The sequence below is a fragment of the Podarcis gaigeae genome (genome assembly GCF_964106915.1).
Source record: "Podarcis gaigeae genome assembly, chromosome: 6".
Lineage (NCBI taxonomy): Eukaryota > Metazoa > Chordata > Lepidosauria > Squamata > Lacertidae > Podarcis > Podarcis gaigeae.
In genome coordinates this window covers 98,177,646-98,198,042 of record NC_139682.1, presented here as the reverse complement: position 1 = coordinate 98,198,042, position 20,397 = coordinate 98,177,646, and the positions used below count along the sequence as shown (strand labels likewise).

The following is a 20,397-nucleotide window of genomic DNA, read 5'->3' as shown; positions in this document are numbered from 1 at the left end:
CTGTCAGATGTCAGCCAGCAATAAAATCACATGGAATAAGTGAATTTTACTCTTTATTAGAAGAAACTGGATTTGCTCACTCTGGCCTAGTGAGCACCACAACTTTTCTTTGGTAAGTCTTGCCCAGTGCAGGATTTATGTATAAGCTAAACAAGCTATAGTTTAGGGCCCCACTCTCTTGGGGGTCCCCAAAAAATTTAAAAGAAGAAAAAACCTGGATGTAAATTTCCAAAATATAAGATAAAAAACAAATAAAATAAAACCTACACACAGCAACAGTGTTTTGTGTTGTGTAGGCTCCTATGATGTAAGTAATGGGCCCTGCCTGCTAGCCTGCTCCCTAAATTATCACATACAAAGGGCCCCATTACCTTCAGAAGCTTAGTGCCTCATCAAACCTAAATCCGGCCCTGGTCTTGCCCCTCCTTCCCACAGCTGCCTTAGTCTCCTCTTCTCCTCTCCCAAGCAATCTGAGACTATGACAGCGTGCCTACCTTTACTCCTCCCGCTTCATGCCTCTCCTGTCGCAGCAGGAAGGGGAGACACCCTTGCTTCTTCACCAGCCTGGCTCATCTCTGCCTCTGGGCCTCCCTCATCCCACTCTCCTGCTTCCACTTCTGCCTTTGGACTTGCCTATGAGAGCATCAGATGCCCCCTGCCGATTTGCTCCAGCAAGAAGATTAAAGGCAAATCCACCCGGAGGCACAAGCAGGATGCAAATATACACTGTAAAATGGCACTCTCTCCTGTTGTATACTGAACTGTGCCACCCCTGACACTCACACTCACCAACATATTCTAGATGGAAATAAGGACTTCTGTGTTCTTTAAAGCAGCTGCATTCTCGCATTACTGCCTGTGACGTCCCCATCCATTCATACACATTGCTGAAGGCAGGCTGTATGTTGTATTTATTTACCTTAAGGTTAACTGTCCTGCGCAGATTTGAAAGCAAACATGGTGTCTGTCCTTTCAGTTAAAAGTACATTAGAAAAACAGCAATCCTGTAATTCTTCAAAATCAACGGTGCCAGCTGCAGCATGCGAAATGGCAGGCTGCACACTACACAGGGCACTTTTGCCTTCACTTGCCTTTATTTACTGGCATGCATGCAGCACCTAAAATGCCCTGGACACAAATAAAATTTCAGAGGTTTTTACTCTGGGAGCTGCTGGAGGGAAGCTGAGAATGGCACCCCCCAGAAACGTGCACAAACAAAATTCTTAAAAGGCACCACCCCTCCCAAGAACAGGGAAAACGTGATTCACTAAAGATGGGTACCAGGAAAACAGCATCCTGAATCCAACCAAATGCCTATCTAGTTTAGCACCTGAGTCTCACAGGGGCGCCTATGGGAAGCTTGCATGCAGGACCCAGATTTTGAGTCCCCAAAACTGGCATACAGGGGCATAATGACGGACAGTGGAGGTACGGTCAGTAATGTCAATAAGGCTACCCGTGGCTTCTAGCCAACTGTCCCTGTTGCACAAGGGTCATTAAAGCACACACTGAGAGCTCAGCCTGGCAGATCTGAGTACGACGTAAAAGAGCCCTGCATATATCACTGCCTTGGATGAGAGGGAGCAAATTCAGAAGACAGATCACTACTGAGGACTTGAATTACAGGGGAGACAGACGGTGCCTGGCCTCCTTATTTATTTTTGCAAAGGCTGCTGAAGGCATGGTGTGGATAAACTTTGGTTATCCCGCTGGGGGGCGGGAGTTCGTTGATTCCATTGAGCCCTCTCACCAAATAATGTAAGCATTACAAGCACCAACATTGAAAGTGACGTTGAAAGCGTTGAAATCAGTCATGATTTATAGCTTTCCTCTGAAAGGTCTTTCTGTAAAGTTCAGATGTAGTACAGTCACTCTTTAACACTAAACTCACTGAAAATCTCTAGTACACATTGACATTTCCCAGGCCAGGTTCTGTCTCTCCCCCCACCCCCCAAAATCACTTCTCTCCAGGCAGAAGGTCAGATAGTTTACTTCCATTAACCTCGCAGAACCATGAGGCCCAGGTCAGCGGGACCATGTTTCACAGCAGTGTGCAGGATTGGAAAAATACTATTATTAGTTGCCAGCAAAGTGCTGTCAGTGCATTTGTGTGGTACAGGACAGAAGCCGACAGACCCTGCCCCAAGGGAGAATAAAAGCTGAACACACAGAGTAAGGTCAGATGCTCTCACAAAGCCAGAGGACACGGGGTAGGGGGCTGCTCAGGGAATGAGCTGGGAGCATTTTGTGCACGTTCAGTAGAAGAGGTGGCCCAGTTATGAAATTCGCAGAAAGATTTAGGTTGAGGGTGTAGGAAAACGTTAAATGGCACAGGGTCAATTTACGGGATCACACTCCCCCCCCCCCCAAACCATCATTTAGACATAACATCACCATCCCTCTAAATTTTTCATTTATTAAGCAAGCACACATTTGTGTTACCAGGACTGGCATATGCCACAACTTTATAAGTTTATTTTATTAAGGAGGGGGCTTTATCCCCTTATTACTTTTTTTGGCGCTTCTGCAAATCTTGGATTCACTCTTGGAAGTGAATCAGGTTAACAAGCTCATTTGACAGTGTATACTCTGCTTACGTTATAACAAACCAAAGGCAGACCCCTGCTTCAATGAGATAAAAAGGGCAGTAAGGGAAAGGGTGGGGGACAAAACAGTAACATCGGTTGAATGTGAGTAACTGAAGTTGTATATTCTTAGGCTCTCTCTTCCAAAATCCAACCACTTACCTACTCAAGGAGGGAGAATGGTTAGTATGAATGAATGAGATTATTCATGCCTTGAACCAGGAAGCTCTCTCCATGGTACCAGCCACACTTTCATCATTTGCTGCAGTTAGCCTCTGTCCAAGACGGACCAATGCAGAAAAATTCAGCAGTACTTTCAACTAGTCCTCATGCAGCTTACCCCTTTTAAAAAGTAAGCCCTTTTTAGCAAAGAGCAGAATGCCAGGGTGAGCAAACCCCAGCCATGAAGCCACATATACCCCAACTTCTCCCTCTCAGGATCAAGTCATGTGCAGAGACATAGTTCTGCTATGTCATTTATGAAAGGTGACAAGGAAATGTCAGGGCAGCTGATGACCTGCTTGACATGCAGAGCATGACAGACACAGCCTGTTTACTCTACAATGCCATCCAAAATAACAATAGTAGATCATTTGAAATCCAAGCCTTGCTTCTGTAACTCTCTAGGTGCCAACACAGTTAAGTTTTGTTTGTTCACAAAACAAAGGTTTTATTTTTAGAATGATTACGGAGATGGCACTTGTAATTACTAACAAGGGATGTATTTTTGAAAAAGTTACATGATTCGCTTGTAATACTAAATATCCCACAAGCATTGCTACTGCAGCCCATTGTGTAAGGAATTTCATTTTTACAACAATCTGAACAGGTGGACTGTGAAAACAGCAATGTTGCCATGTATCTGCACTAGCATTCCCCAACCTAGCACCCCACAAATGCTTTGGACGTCCATACCCATCAGCGCCAGGCAGCATAATTTGAACCATCTGGCAGGCACCAGGTTGAGGAAGGCTCACCTGGACCTGCCAGCCTGCCCTTCTGCCAGGAGACTCTGTTCCATCCGTCCTCCCCTGGTTTCAGTTTTTATTTTCTATCTGACACTCAAAATGCTATAGCTATAGAACATGCTCAGCCCTCATCTGGCGGGGGATCTTTTTGGTGGTGGGGTTGGTGGAAGGGGTGTTTCATTAGGGTGGTTGTTTTTTTTTAAGTATTCATTTACTTCTGCTAACCTCAGGTTTCCTTCAAGCATACAAATATCTCCCTCTTCTTTCTCGCTGGCTCTGCTTTGGCTCCATTTCTTTTGGCATTCTCCCCACTGCCATTACTCTGCTCAGAAGAAAAAACCTTCTCCTCCATGCAAGTTGGCAGAAAGCAAAAGGTAGGTAGCATAAGTGAGAAAGTACATAGACAAAGAAGCACAGCTGGGATGAGATGCTCAAGGTGTGTCACACTTCCCATCCTAGTTCTGCTCACCAAAAGCCAGAAGATCCGTCTGCTTATTCCAGCAACCCAACTTGATTTCTCACGGCACCTGAAGAGAACTCAGTGTTCAAGTATGAAACCACTGCAAAGAGCTTCAGGTACAAGTCACAGGAGTTCAGCAACAAAGCTGTTTTTAATTGGCAGCGTTTATATCTGAAAGCGGAAAAGCAAGACTACCCAAATTCTCATGGGCATTCCCTTGTCTTTGTGCAGATACCATGCCGCCTACTGCTAGGTACAAAGGCTGGCTGTGGCAGCCCCTAGGGAGACATCCAACTTTCCTCTAGTTCTATGGATGTACCAACACAGATTTTCAACCTCTGTACAAGATATTCTGATTCTGGGGCCTGAAACTATATTTTAAGCCAGATTTCAGGACCCAATGCTACAGCTCAGATTTAGATATTGTGTGGCTTGAACTAACCACAGTTCAAAATCCAAACTACAGCCTGAGCCATTGACAAACCAGAACTGAGAGCTGATTCTCTGCTTTGTTTCCCATCTGCTCAGCACTCCAGTGCAGTAGCTAGTTCACACAATCCATAGAATCATAGAATCATAGAGTTGGAAGAGACCACAAGGGCCATCGAGTCCAACCCCCTGCCAAGCAGGAAACACCATCAGAGCACTCCTGACCTATGGTTGTCAAGCCTCTGCTTAAAGACCTCCAAAGAAGGAGACTCCACCACACTCCTTGGCAGCAAATTCCACTGGTCTTCAAGGTCTTCAAGTCTGCTTAAACAAAGGCTACCAGCTTGGATTTGCTGTTTTCTCCCCTCTCTCAAAATACAGTGTCATGCTTTTTAATTTTTTAAAAATAGTTAAAATGGCAACACCTTCATCACAGTACAAAGCTGGAGTAGTCAATGTGGTTCCCTCCAGAAGTTGATGGGCTCCAACTCCCATCCACCCCAGTAAGCAAGGCTGATGGAAATTGAAGTCCAAAGGACATCTATCTGGAGGGCACCATGTTAGCTTTCCCAGATATAATAATAATAATAATATAAATTAATATAAAGTAACAAGCCAACTATTTAAAATATTAAGCAGCCAATCCAGAATGAAATAAAATAGGAAGACAGTGTTTCAGCACGTCAAATAGACAGATGGAATCAGATAAGCCATGAGCTCTTCTGGGGAGGGAAAAGGAAAGTGGGGACAGAAATATCTCCCTTGGGTAAAACGTTTAATAGAAATTTCACTTTAATTCATCAGTGGAAAAAACCCCCAACGTAAGACTTACTTTGCTCTAGGTTGGTGTACTAATCCTGGAAGCTCTTTGTTAGGCTTAAGCCTTACATGTGAAGTGGCACTTTTTTCCTGAAAGAGAGAAGAGAGACAGACCAACCTGTTAGGGTTAAAAATAAGCAACAGTTATTTGCCATCAGATTGCAACTGAATGATAAAAGAGGCCACATATAATAAACACAGTGGTGCAAAAAATACAGGTGGAGAGGCCAAATGTTACAACGCTGAGCTATGAGAAACCAGCTCATAGATCAACACCCTGTTCGAAAATATTGTTTGAACACCCTGTTCTACGTGTTACATTAAGATTGTTCTCTCTCCTCCACAGGGCCTAAAAGTGTTATATCCCCCGGTCTTGCAACAGATGCCAATCTCATTTTCTTACATGATCACATATGGACACACAGGGAATATATTCTAGAACTCACAAGGCGGGTGGGTGGATAATGGAAGCAGAGAGAAAACACGAAAGAGAGAGAGAGAGAGAGAGAGAGAGAGAGAGAGAGAGAGAGAGATATGAGTGGTGGAGGGACTCAGAGCTATGAAAAGTTTGGGATGTCGCAATGGAAAAGCAACTTTAGGCATAAAATGGCTGTAAGTGTTACAGGCCGTTTCTTAGAACACAGAGAAGATAGGATTCACTAGGATACAGTCATATACTCATTTTGGGTTACCCTGAAAAGCCAAATACCACAGTGAAAACATTCCAAATGAGGTAATCAAACCCTCAGGATTTTCTCTAGGAAACAGGGACCAGTGCAGTTTATTATTCGCTCACTGTCTTTTACAGCCTTAGGAGCATCTCAATGACCTTCCATGGAAGCAGTGGCAAAAAGGCCAAACCCCATAACAGGGGTGGGGAACCTTTGGCTCTCCACAGGTTTCTGAACTACAACTCCCATTAGTCCCAAGCAAGCCCAGCCATTGGCCAGGGGCGATGAGAGTTGTGGTTCAGCAACATCCAGAGGGCCAAAGGCTCCCCACACCTGCTCTAGAATGAAGCCGGGACCCTCCTCAGACGGGCCCAGTGCTCACTGAGGCAACAGATCTGTTTCTCAGTTTTAACTCTGCAGCTGGCAATGTGGGTGCTTGAATGATGGGATGCTTCTTCATGAAAACGAATACAGTGGCACCTCAGGTTAAGTACTTAATTCGTTCCAGAGGTCCGTTCTTAACCTGAAACTGTTCTTAACCTGAAGCACCACTTTAGCTAATGGGGCCTCCTGCTGCTGCCGCCTCGCCACTGGAGCACAATTTCTGTTCTCATCCTGAAGCAAAGTTCTTAACCTGAGGTAATATTTCTGGGTTAGCGGAGTCTGTAACCTGAAGCGTATGTAACCTGAAGTGTATGCAACCCGAGGTATCACTGTACCCCAACACAGAAAAACATCAGCATCCGGGAGAAACCAGAAAGCTTCTTTCTGATATTTTATTTTCTAAAGTGCTAGGAACTGTTTTTGCATGGATGGACATTCAGCTTTTGCCAGCCCCTATCTGCAGCCTGCTTGCTAAAGTCCCGACATAGATTTGCCACCTCAACGATAACTAGGCCATCCTCTCATCTGTTCAGACCACTTAAGAGCTTTGTGCTTTTCACTTAAAAAGAAGAAGAGCTTTTGAATTTGTGAATTTAGAAGCTCAGTGCAGCTAATGGATGATTTTGCAACAACAGCTGTCACTATCAGATTCTTGCTGGTGCCTGACACCTTCTAGGGATGCAAAATTACAGGCTGAAAATAAGAGGCTAAGATTCAGATAAGCAATATTCTATGACCTGGCTTTTGCTCAAAGCTATCAGTCTTGCCAGACCTTTCCACCCATTCTTTGGTAGTACAATATAGAGCCTCAGAATAAAGAGCACAGCCCATCTGCTGAGTTCTCTCGATCCCATGGGACAACTTTTAATCTTGCCTTGTCATAGCTATTTCAAGATATATTATTTGCCTGCATGCATGGAAAACAGAGACTGCTGTCAGACTGAAGGGAGGGAGGAGAAGGGAGGGGAGCAGAGAGTGCTACTGAGATTAGAACTAGGGGGAAGAAGCTACATGGGGAACGGGGAAAGCCAGAGGAACAAAGTCAGCATCCAGACACATGTAGGCATATGGTACTATTGTCACAGACTGATCATGTGTTTTTTTTTTAAAAACTTACTATAACAATGATTTGAAATTAACTTCCCACCGTTCTCAAGCTGGCTTACAAATGCTAGAAAAAAATACATGGTTAGGGCTGGACTATAAATGGTTTTCAACATTGTGATCTATCACCAGCTAAACATTGTGATATACTGATATATCACAATATCTAAAATAAGGATGGAGCTATGCAGAGGCATTGGCTGGCTTCATGTTTTTCCCCACAATATGATTTTTGCGTGCGTACACACACACACACACATCAGGATTCGTGAGATATTGCCAGGTAAAAAATTATGAAAATGATTATCACAATATGGACTTCAAACCAATTTTGGATAATATATTGATATATCACCCAGCCCTATAAGGGTAATAGAAAATTTGATGTAAATTTGCATTTGATTGTATGGTTACACAATTGAGAGTCAGCATGCTACTTTCTGGATCGTGAATCTCCTTCGCTGGCTGTAACAGCAAGTAACTGGAGCCACAGTTAAGAGCCAACTGTGGTTTCCGTTTAAGACAGGATTTGAAACCATGGTTTACTCCTTGTTTCAGATCCTGGTGTAATGGTTCTAGGGGTTGCTCGTGCGTAAACCGGTGCAACACCTGGCTGGGTTGCCTGAGTGAACCTTTTCTGTCCGGACAGCCACTCTCCCGTGACTGTCTCAATCACTGGCAGAATCCGTCAGTGGGCGTTTCTTGAACTTCTTCCAGCAAAGAAGCTCTTTGACGCCTAGTCCCCTTCTACTCTCCCTGGGCGGAAGCATTCTGCGCAAGGAGGGTGTGGGCAGCGGAGGACCCTTACTCTCCCCACTGGTCCCTGGCAAGGAGTCATGGGACCGCCTCGCCGATTCCCCCATCTGCCCCCCTTCTCCACTAGTGCTACGCTGATTCTCTTCCCCAGAAGATGGGCTGCCTCTCCCCATCCCGGGACGCTCTCTGGGACCCCTCCGGAGCCCGCTCTCTCCCTCCGGCCCTGATGGCAGTTCCCTGACATCCACCTCCTCCCCAGGACCCTCCCCACCCCCGGCACGATTTTCCGATACCACCTCCTCTCTCTCCTCGGCTGACGATGCAGGGAACCCCCTGATGGAGCTGTCATCATCTCCTGAGGATTCAAAACCAGCCTCCCATCCGCTCGGATCTCTTCCCGCTGTTTGAACCTCCCAATCTGATTCCTCTCCCTCGGACACCTCCTCTCCCTCCTCTTTGGAGGCAGGAAAACCCACAAAGTCCCCTTCGTCGTCTGTGGGTCCAAATTCTTCCTCCCAGAATCTAGCTAGTGGTTTTGGCTTATTTGGGAACAAACTGTGGAATTCTTCCACCATATACCCGTCACTGATTGATTCAGCGGGGACCCACGTGTTTTCCGACCTAGGTTCTCCCTCCCAGGCTACCAAGTACTCTACCTGGCGACCTCGCCACCTTGAATTGAGTATTTCCGTGGCCTGGTTACAGTGTTCCCTCTCCTCTACCCATGGGTGGGTGGTAACCCCTCCCTCCCGTCCCGGGAATTCCCGCCCCTCCCTGTAAGGTGAAAGTAGGGACCTATGGAACACCGGATGTATCTTCATGCTGTCAGGCAACTTGAGTTTAAATGCCACTGGGTTTACCTGCTGTATTACCTCAAAAGGTCCCAGCCGCCTCAGCTGCAACTTCTTGCACTCTCCCTTTAGGGGTAACCCTTGGGATGACAACCACACCCAGTCTCCCACCCGTATGGCCTCCCCCTCCCGACGGTGCCTGTCCGCCTGCCTCTTGTAAACTTCCTTGGCGCGCTCCAAGTTCATCTTGAGTTGCTGGTGCAAGGCCTCCATTTCATCCACAAATTGCTCAGCCACGGGTACACTCCATCCTTCCTCCCCCCTCCCCAGGAAGGCCCTGGGGTGACACCCGTAATTGGCCATGAAAGGGCTCATTCCCGTGGACACGTGTTCAGCATTATTGTACGCAAATTCAGCCAAAGCTAATTTCTCTACCCAGTCGTTCTGTCTCTCGCTGACATAGCAGCGTAGGTATTGCTGGAGTATACCGTTCGCTCTTTCTGCTTGTCCGTTGGTCTCTGGGTGCCTCGCCGTTGAGAAGCTCACCTCGACCTGTAGCAAGCTCATGAGCTTCCTCCAGAACCGGGAGGTAAATTGTTTCCCGCGATCCGAGATAACCCTCAAGGGAGCCCTATGTAGTCTAAAAATGTGATCCACAAACGGCCTGGCTGTCTCCTCTGCCGTTGCTGCATGTGAGCAAGCTATGAAATAGCACATTTTCGTCAGTAGATCGACTACTACCATGACCGCTGTCTTCTCCCTAGACTTGGGCAGATCTGTCATAAAATCAATGGACACCACCTCCCGGGGCTTTCCTGGTGTAGGTAGGGGTTCCAGTAACCCTGCGGGGGCCGCCCTTTCCCCCTTACCTCTCTGGCATCGGTCGCACCCTTGTACATTTTCTCGTACGTCTTCCCTCACCTTTGGCCACCAGAACTGCCTGGTGACAAGTAGCATGGTCTTGTGCTGTCCAAAGTGCCCAGCTGTTGGGTTGTCGTGGAGTTGCCTAAGCACCTTCCCCCTCAAAGTCTCCCCTGGTACATACAGCGCTCCCTTATAGTACAGTGGCCCTTCCTTTTCCTCAAACCCTCCATTGTTTTCCTTTCCGTCCCTGAGTTCCCTGATCTTGGCCTGAGCAAACTCATCGTCTCTGGTGAGCCCTGCCAGTTCTCGTTTCCCAACCAACATTCCCCCCCACACCCACCGGTCCTCGGGGAACACGTGCCTGGTCTCTGGTGGCCCCTCCCCTTCCATGTACTCTGGTTTCCTGGAGAGAGCATCTGCCCTTACGTTTTCCTCTCCCGGCACGTATCAAATCTCGAAGAACTGGGCGAACTCCTGGGACCATCTGATCTGTCTCTGGTTGAGCACTCGTGCGGTCCGCCAGTATTCCAAGTTCTTGTGGTCTGTTTGGACCTGGATTTTGTGCTGCGCCCCTATCAACAGATGTCTCCATTGCCGAAATGCCACATAGATCGCAAGCAATTCTCGGTCATACACCGTGTAGTTTTGCTCCAACTTGCTCAGCTTCCTAGAGAAAAAGGCACACAGCCTCCAGTTCTGCTTGGCCCCGGGCTGCAAAAGTACCACCCCAACCGCACGGTCGGACGCGTCCATCTCCAGTCTCATGGGCTTCTCCGGATCCACGTGCAGGAGCTGCTCCTCCGAGGCGAACACCTTCTTCAGCTTTTCAAAGGATTGCTGTACATCCTCTGTCCATGTGAACTTTTTTTTGCTACTAAGACAACTCCCTGGCGTGGAATTGGCATTTTTCCAGTTTGACCCACAACTGATGCTTCTTCAATCTCTGTAGCACCTCCTTGACATCTCTGACGTGTTGCGTTTCATTGTCCGAATAGATCAAGACGTCATCCAAAAAGGCTACACAATTCTTGTACAGCACGGGCCCCAACACATGGTGCATGAAGGCTTGAAAGCAGGCGGACCCCGATTGTAATCCAAATGGCATAACTAAGTACTCAAAAGCCCCCAGGGAGGTGAACATGGTCGTTTTCCATTCGTCCCCCTCCCTCATCCTAATCAGATTATATGCTCCCCTGAGGTCCAGCTTGGTAAAAATCTTTCCCCGCCTCACACGTGTCAAAATATCGTCGATCCTGGGCACTGGGAAAGTCACAGGTTCTGACACCAGGTTTATGGCCCTGTAATCCACAACTAATCTAGGCTGATTAGTCTCATTTTTCTCCACAAAGAACACGGGACTGCCCCCCACTGCCTTGGATTCCCTTATGAAACCCCTCTTCAGGTTCTTGTCAATAAACTGCCGCAACTCCTGCATCTCCCGGTCGGACATGGCATACAGCTTATCCACCGGTAACTGAGCCCCTGGAAGCAGGTTGATTTGGCAGTCAAATGGTCTGTGGGGGGGCAGTCTGTCTGCCTCCCTCTCGCTGAAGACAGCCAACCTTCTCATTTATTTGCCATCTGTTGCTCAGCAAGATTAATAGGCAGAAGGAATTTAACAGCACAAATAAAACTGAGCCCAATTCAGACTTAGGCCACTCTTTTTTAACTTGGCAGGTCACACTGTTTATTTAAAATGTCTATTCACAGAAATCCCAGATTTCTCACCCCCAGAAAGTATTATTCTTAAGTATCAACAAATTAAGGGCAGATTAATTACAAATGCTCTCTCAGCAGTAGCCACAGTGGTGCTCTCCAGACATAAGGACTACAACTCCTATCACAGGCCATTGTGGTTGGGGCTGATGGAATTGGAGTCCACAAAACCCACAAGGCTACCCTTGTTCTATCTGGCTTCTGGTCCAAAATGGTATTTATACTCTGCTTAAAATGTTATTAGTGATTTGGAAAACGCAACCAAGAGCTATTCCCAGGGCTGCTGACTTTCAAGATTTCAAGTCTTGTGGTATAAGAGATTTCTGCAATGGTTAAAATTAAAATGCTTAGCGATAAAACAAAACAGATTAAAAACCATGACAATGTAATCTCACTCTTGATAGCTCTATCATACAAATTGGGGGGTGGGGAGAGGAAGAGCATAATGCTTACATTCCAAAAATAAAAATAAAAAGACAAATTGTTGAATTTATTCAACTCTTTTCACTGATGCTGGACTTCAGTGACAACTGTGACCTTTGTTGGCCTGACTTTTAAGTTTGATAAACATAACTTCAGAGACTTTGACTTACTTCCCAGTTTACCTTTTACGAAGCCTATCTGAAGTAGGGAGATGCAGGGATGATCTTCACAGATTTTGCAGTTGGGGAGGAAAAAGTTAATGCTTCCCTACCCAGCTGTGACACCCTTGAAAGTGCTCCCCCCAGCCACAATTAGATTAGAAAAACAGCCTTCCCTTGACTCCCGGGGGGGGGGGTATTTTCAAGACTAATATCCATGCAAAGGAAGGGGCTGGAATGAGACATGGGGCCAGATGGGGAAATCCCAAGGGCCACATCTGTCCCATGGGCTGGCAATTTATTGAACATGTAATTTTAAAACAAAAAGCAGATATAATTTGTTTGCAGGAGACACACGTGGCAAAAAACCACGAGAGTCCTGATTAATAAAAAGATTGGAATGGAATTTATAACTGTGGATAAAAAGAAGAAAAGAGGAGTTTTGCTGCATATTAATTCAAAACTCGAGCCCAAACAATTATTTAAAGACAAACAAGGAAGAGTGAGAGCAGTACAGATCATCTCGGAAAGTGAAAAAGTGTTAATAACTGGGATCTATGCCCCTAATGAAAAGAAAGCAGAATTTTATAAAAAGAGACAGACCTCTTAGAATATGCAGACCAAAAAATGATATTAATGGGGGATTTGAATGGGGTAGTATCCTTAGAAATGGACAGAACAATTAGGAAAACAGATACAAAGAAAGGGAGACTCCCAATAACATTTTTGAATTTGGTGGAAAATTAAATTTAATTGATGCTTGGAGATCAAATATTTTGGATAGGGAATATACATTTTTCTCACATGCCGTATTTTTCGCTCTATAGGATGCACCGGATGATAAGACGCACCTAGTTTGGGGGGGAGGAAACAAGAAGAAAAAAAATTTGAACCCCAGAAGCCAGAACAGCAAGAGGGATCTGGCTTCTGCGATAGCCTCTCGCTGTTCTGGCTTCGGGGACAGCCTTTGAAGCCTCCGCAGGGCAGCGGGGTGTCTTCACCCCACTGCCCTGCAGAGGTTTTGCGCAGCTAACCCCAAGCTGCGCAGCGCTCCATCTCCCTGTTCTGGCTTTGGGCTTAGCCGTGCAGCCTGCATTCGCTCCATAAGACGCACACACATTTTCCCTTACTTTTTAGAAGGGAAAAAGTGTGTCCTATAGAGCGAAAAATACGGTATATGAAAGTAGCGCAAGAACAGACGTGATATGGGTCTCTAAAAACTTTATGGAAGGAAATTTGAATTAAAACAGTAAAATGTGATGGCATGTAATTGGGATAAAACAATAAGGATAAGAAAAAAGAGGTTTAAGTAAATTATGCAGAAAATGTATATATTAAATGAACCAGGAAAGGAAATGGAGGGAAGTCTGGAGGTTAAGAGAATCTCTGAAAAGATATTTTCTTTCTTTTCCTTTCTTTTTCTTCTCTTCTGTCTTTTTCTTTGCTTCTCTTTACTTTTATTTCACTTTTTATTTTTTATGTTGGATATTTTGTTGAAGTTGAAATTGTAAAACAAATAGCATTTATTTACAAAAAAGTTCATTGTGAGCTCTTGTCAGCATCTATGTACTGATGGTTGCTACCAGTGCTATTTTTCTATAAAAAAATAAAAGAGGTGCCTTGTTCTCTTATAACGGCAATGGCACCCACCTGAGAGGTGCTAGAATTGAGTTCCGGCTGAAAATAAAACCCCGGTTGCTACACAGATTCCACTGGAACTCTGGCAAATGATATCATTCCTGTGTTCTCCTTTCCTACAGCGAGGTCTTCACAACCATTTCCTTTCATTGGAAGCTGCCCAGAGTGGCTGGGGTAACCCGGTCAGATGGGCAGCAGCTCAAGAAATAAATGGTTGTTGTTGCCTTTCTGAGGACTTGCTGGCTACCCACTGGCTTGCACTGTCAGGGGAGGGGGCACCTTTGGCCAGGAGGGACATTTCCCCTCGGAGGAAAGGTGGCATTCAAGCCTCCAGGCAAATTAAATTCCACCAAGTTGGAGGTCTATTCTTGATACTCAGGTAAAAATGGGAGGGGGTTGCCTGGAATCCAGCTGATTCTATTTTGAAAAGGCTAGAAAACAAAAGACTCTCTGAACAATCTCATTGTTTGGGGGACCTGCCCAAAATCCTGCATTTACCAGGCAACGCTGAAATGCATTTGCCCACATAATGTTGCATTTTTATATTTTTATGTATTCTAGACAGATTTGCTACAACTTCTTTTGGTATATGCTGTGTGATCTCTGACCTTCTCTACAATAAAGTCATTTCTGTTTAACTGTGATATGATGCCTTTTGAATTTCTGCTCTCAAGCTCACTTTATTTAACAGAATTTGTGTGCCACTTAATTGTAAAAGAACCTCTACATGGTTTACATACAACAGACATTAAAATGGTCAATACAAAGCTAGAATTTAAAAAAGTAAACAAATTAAATCAAAATATAACCAGCGGTTAAAACAGACACTCTAGATACCATCTTGCTTCATATTTTGCTGGCTTTACAAATCATAAATCAGTCCTGGGAACTACTCTTGATACAGCAGAGCTTGATTTATAGCACAGAACACAACTACCTTATAATATGATCATAGCACATCCAGAAAACACAAAACAACACAGTTCAAGAAGAACGTAAATGATTCCCAAAATATAATTATAAACGGGCCTCTTACGTATGCACCTTAAGCATGTGTACAAACTCAGTGAAAGGTGTGAACTTGCTTTTGCCAGATAATCTCATAATCCCATCAAAGCCTTCCCTTTTCTGATCTTCCATATTGAAAATCCCTGTTCACAACAATATGTTGTGGGGAACTGTAGAAGGATAGCCAATGCTGTTGAAGAGAGGCGTGCATACTTTTTCTGGTTGCAGTACGTACTGTACTGTAATTTCAACTGTTTCTTTGAATCTTCCTGGCACACCAGAATGGCACCCCACCCTTGGAGAGCCACTGTTCTGGGGGGACGAGACAGGTAATGAGTGGAACAAAGGATGCAACTTTGACCTTACTATATCAGGCTAGATTGCAGCCACACCAATTCCTAAGCAGATCAAGAGACATATCCACCCAGGAAAGCAAGAGGCATCATCACCGCCGAAGGACGCATTCCAGCCAGGCAAAGGCACCTGAGTGGGTGCAGAGCAGAGGGAGTTAAGGACTGGAATCGAATTCCAAGGGCTTGAATAGAGGCCTGGAGGCTATATTTGCCCCCCCCCCCCGCCCCGGCTTGAGTTTAGCAATCTCTGATTTAGGGATTTAGGGACTAGGATAACTAACCACCGTTTAGAAAAGAAAGTACCCGATCTCCTCCTTGTGGTCACAGTGGATGAAGTGGGAGGAGTGCTTGAGTCTGAGACTCACTGCTATTCAAACACGTAGTGGTATATTTTAGTGTTATGTGTGATTGTAGCCATTAGTTTTCCAATCCTAACCAGGTTTACTCAGAAACAAGATGCAGTGCATTCTAGGGCACCAAATTCCTAGCAAACATGGCAAGGGATGCAGGCACAGCCATAAAAGGTAACACAGTACGCGGAAGATAGTATGTTCTCAATGTAACTTTTATTCTCAGAACAATGAAAACAAACAGCAGCAGCTTTGCTGACTTTTTAGGGAGGAGAAAAGTTCTAGAAAAGTTCCCTAGAGATGAATTATGGCCTCTTAAGAACGCGTGTTTCCTTGTAGATTTGGAGCAATGTTCATCTAGTCCAGAATTCTGCTTCCAACAGTTACCAGTCAAATGCCACTAAAACATCACAAACAATGCATAAAAGTTATGGGTCCCTGCTTCTTTCCAGCATCACACAATTAGAGATATATTACCTCTAATAGCCTTTCCTTAGAACTGCACCAAATGTTCTCATATTGCAATACAGTGGTACCTCACGTTAAGTACTTAATTCGTTCCAGAGGTCCGTTCTTAACCTGAAACTGTTCTTAACCTGAAGCACCACTTTAGCTAATGGGGCCTCCTGCTGCTGCCGTGCCACCGGAGCATGATTTCTGTTCTCATCCTGAAGCACTATTTCTGGGTTAGCGGAGTCTGTAACCTGAAGCGTATGTAACCTGAGGTACCACTGTATTCAGGTTGAAAGTAAAGATTCTGGATAGATATATTTCCCTAAAAATCCTCATGAGCACATTCTCCTTTTTAAAAATAAAAATCCGTCTGTCATCATTTTCCCTCTCTGCTGCTCCTTCTGCGCTATCTTAATTTGCTAATAACCTACCCCCTTGAATTTAAGTCCTTTCCCCCTCTGACTTCAGCAGTTGTAGACACATTGGGGATCATAGAGTAAAAAAGAATGTATCATAGAGCTACATGTACAAATTAGATTTTCCATGTGACATTGTTAAGCACAAAGATCAACGAAAGCAACACCAGTGCTTTCTAGCTGCCACCATGGTGATCCCAACACAGTGATCACATAGTGAACGAGCTGACGACACAACACCACGCAGCCAGTCGGATTTAGTTGTCTTTCATACATCATGATGGGTAAATGAAGTCATTTGGGAGTGACGGCAATGCTTCCTGCAAAACACTTTCAAAACAATTCTTGAAAAACTGCCGGTGCCTTTTGACATTGCTGAAAATGTTCATGAAAAGAAGTGCATATTTTTTGCTTCATCCCACCACAGGCTAACCGATACGTCTTGAATTTGTTTAATTCTTCAGTGGATTTTGAAACCACCAACCTATCTTGGCAGTGAATTCCATAGCTAATTATGCATTGCGCCAAGTACTTTCTTTCACTTGCCTTGAATGCACTGCCAATCAGCTCCAGTGGATGACTCAAGATCCTTCATAGCAACTACCACCACCTCCCACAAGGATGATTTTTCGCTTTAAACATGTTACAGTGCAGCTTAAAGAGACTTAGTTAAGTTCTGATACATGCTGTTCCAGAGAAGATAGAATTCTGAGCTTAGTATTTAGATATTCCATTTGCCTGTTTGATGAAATAAATAGTTCCTACGATAATTTCTGATCACTTTACCACACATGCGCCTCAGTTATTTGAAGATTATTAGTGTATAGGCTCAATCCGACATCAAAGCCAAAGTGATTATATTTGCTACATGGGTTAATTATCTTTTCAGTGCACTAGGGTAAGCTTTACTCTACAGGAATTTCAGGGTATTAACAGGCAGCAGCAACTGTGCAACCAGGTGCCATTAGTAGGGTAGCAATCACTAGCATCACAATAATGAAGTGCCTGTCACTGTTTTCACTACAAACCAATTTCAAAGAAGCTTAGGAACTCCATTTAAAATAATTCTCTCCCTAGAGTTACTTTGGAGGATTTCAGGCCATGAGATGCTGTCTTTTGTTCCTTCTTTGCGATCAGCTCACACATAATGGGCCAGCCCAGACATAAGTATCTTTGCTATAGTATAAACCAAACCTTGCTCTCATCACTGATTTCCCACAAGAAAGGTCTTTATGCAGGAACTTCACTATAGATCACCACATTCAATGGTCCTACATGAGGGTTATCTGCTGCTTGAAGGCATCCGGGAAAGCTGCCAACTGCTATGTCTTCCAAATGCATGCAGTGAGCGACCTGAGAGTAAGACTCTAACATTTGGTATTATGCATGGAGAGGTTTTGTGTTAATTGTAGGAATTCCTTGACGTGCAAAGGAATCCTAGGATTCTCTGTATGGTATTCAAGGCTCTCACTCCCAAGAAAGCACAGCTATTTCCTACAGAGTCCCAGCTTTTGTGTGACTCTGCAATGCCCATAATTCCTGATCCCTGGCTATGCTGGATAGAGATGATGGAAGCTGGAATCCAGCAACCAACCATACTGACAATCTTGGATGGCAGCTATAGTATTAGACCTATTGTGACTGCAACTGTCTTGCGAGAAGAGTGATGGTCTATCAAGTGTTGTTGTTGACATCTGTCTGTCCTGAGAGGCAATGGAGCATGCTTCTGGGGGTGAAGTGAAAGTGCTGTGTTAGCAGCATCAAACTGACCTCCCTGGGCTGCAAGCCTGGGCAGTGTGTATGAAGGTCCTGGGTTGCCCAGTCGAAAAGACTCCCCTCTCAGTGGCACCAGCTGAGCTGCAGGAGTTGCCGGAAGGAGGCGTACAAGGTGCCATCCAACTGTCTTAGGGACTCCACTCTGGATTTGTGTAGGGTTTACTCTCTTAGTCTTTTCTTCTCCCAGATACATCCCCCAAAGTAGCAGAGGTTTAGGATCAGAGTGTTCCATCTCCCTTTCCAGGTTGACAAGCCCCATCTGCCCCTTAAGTGTAACTTATAAATATTCCAACAGCTACAACAGTATTGTTGTGATGGTACTCTTCACACATTACACCAGGGAATTTTGTTGACTCTGAAAATACAGCCACTGTTTCGTGTAGAAAATTTGCTCCCCTCACATTAACCAGCATTGATCAATGCAAAGAACATATAAATTTGTCTTATAGCAGCTCAGATCATTAGCTCATCTTGCAGAGTGCTGTTCTCCATTGAGTGGCAGCAGTTCTCCCTAACTCTCAAGCACAGATCTTTCCTAGACCTGCTTCCCCAAATTCTTTTTACTGGAAATGCCGGAGATAAGAGCCTAAACACAAAGCACCTGCTCTTTCGCCAATCTCTGACCCTTCAATCACAAACGAAAAAAAATGTTATCAGAGAAACTCCTAACAGACCCTAAGTCATTTTCTTTACAGCTTTCGCATTACATAAAAACTAGTGACAACAGGATGATCTAAATATAGATTTCTGGTCTTATTAGATTCCATTCACACTTCCTTCTCTTAGTGTTTACGCAGGCAATTATTTTGTTCTAGTAATTAAGTTGTCAGCCTGCCAGAAACATATTCATGTTATGCGGGGCCACATCCTTCATTTCCTACAATCACCAGCAGCACAAAACAGCTGGAGACCATCGATTATGCTGTAAACTTACAACAAAGTGGTATTTAGAGGCATTGGGTGGTGGGAGAATAAACTCAGGTTATCATGTTATTCACTACAATCTAATGCCGGAACTGCACAGTCCCCCAAATTGGCAGGCACATAGATACATGCGAACATACCCAGGGCCACAATTAAAATATTCAAATGTCCTTCGATCAACACAGACAAAGCCACTGGAAAAGCATGGCACACCAATAAGGAGTCCAAGCACCCTTTCAACACAATTGTGTTAAGTAATGATTATTTTACAGTTTGGACAGTGTCACGTAGACGCCTGTACAAACACAACCGTGACATGAGTCAATAGATTCTGGCACTGCTCCATTATTGATGCACATTTTGCCCTGGGCTCCTAGAAAATACATTTCATGATCTGCCACTGGCGTGAGGTGCTTTTTTTATATAAAAAAAACACAATACCTCGTAATTGAGGCACTTCAGGCAATAATGGAGGCTGGCCCGTTCATTTTACTAGATGTTGCTCAGCTATTGCCTGGAGCATCTCAGCCCTGCAAAACACAAAAAGCACTTTAAAATATGGTTTATGGTTGCATTCTATATACTGGAGAAACAAACAATTCCCCCAACTCCCCTTTCCACTTTTGCTAGACCAGGGTTTCCATTACAAGCAAAACAAAGAACCGCTTTCAGATTTCAAAAACAGGAAACAGATTGGTAATGTTTGTGAGCCTGAGGCCTTGTGCGTCTTTTATGAACCTAAAATATCAAAATGCCTGAAAGGGAAAACATAACAAAAATAGAAGCACTTCTGAGTCAAGAAGTCAGAAAATCCCTATTTTAAGAAGAATGGGAATATCTGTTGTTATTTGCAGATTGCAAAGCATTACTCAAACCCCATCTTCCAAATTAATCTTTAAAGCTACTTAATATTTATCAGATCCTTTGGGAGAATAACAGATGATGACGAGAGGCCGATCATTTGTGTCCTTGAAGAATCATTTTATCTTCAGTGGGGGAAAGTCAAGAGATAGCGGGGTCCCACAGGGAATTTCCCAGAGCAGGGAGTGCACAATGTGTGTTCCACAACACTTTGCACTTCATTAGCACATTTTCTCCCAGTGGTCTCTTCAATGAATTCCAAAACAGTAATGAATCCAGCCTCTTAGTTGCAGGAAGTTTTACGTTATAATTGTTCATATTGTTCATCAGCTATGGCTGGCACTGACGGCAGTCCAGAGCTGTTAATAGGTTGGTGGCAACTTTCTGGAATAGCACAATCTGGCAACTGGGGCTATTTCTGGGGTCACAAAGCAGAGATGGAGATGCATTTCCTATTTCAACACTGTCTACAACCATTGCAAGGATGAGC

At 44.5% G+C, this 20,397-nt stretch overlaps 2 protein-coding genes across 3 annotated transcripts in view; one reads left to right on the top strand and one right to left on the bottom strand.

Moving 5' to 3' along the window:
- Window positions 1-20,397, bottom strand: part of LOC310846864 (uncharacterized protein C1orf21) — a 199,777-nt gene that overhangs the window by 14,976 nt on the left and 164,404 nt on the right. For both annotated transcript variants that reach the window (XM_083744052.1, XM_083744053.1), the window contains exon 4: window positions 5,275-5,351. In XM_083744052.1, coding sequence (XP_083600178.1) covers window positions 5,275-5,351 — 77 coding nt within the window. The remainder of the gene's footprint in view (window positions 1-5,274; window positions 5,352-20,397) is intronic.
- The window catches only part of LOC310847712 (uncharacterized protein), a gene marked incomplete at its 3' end in the record, with an annotated part of 137,242 nt that overhangs the window by 73,381 nt on the left and 43,464 nt on the right, over window positions 1-20,397 (top strand). The gene's annotated exons all lie outside the window — the stretch shown is intronic.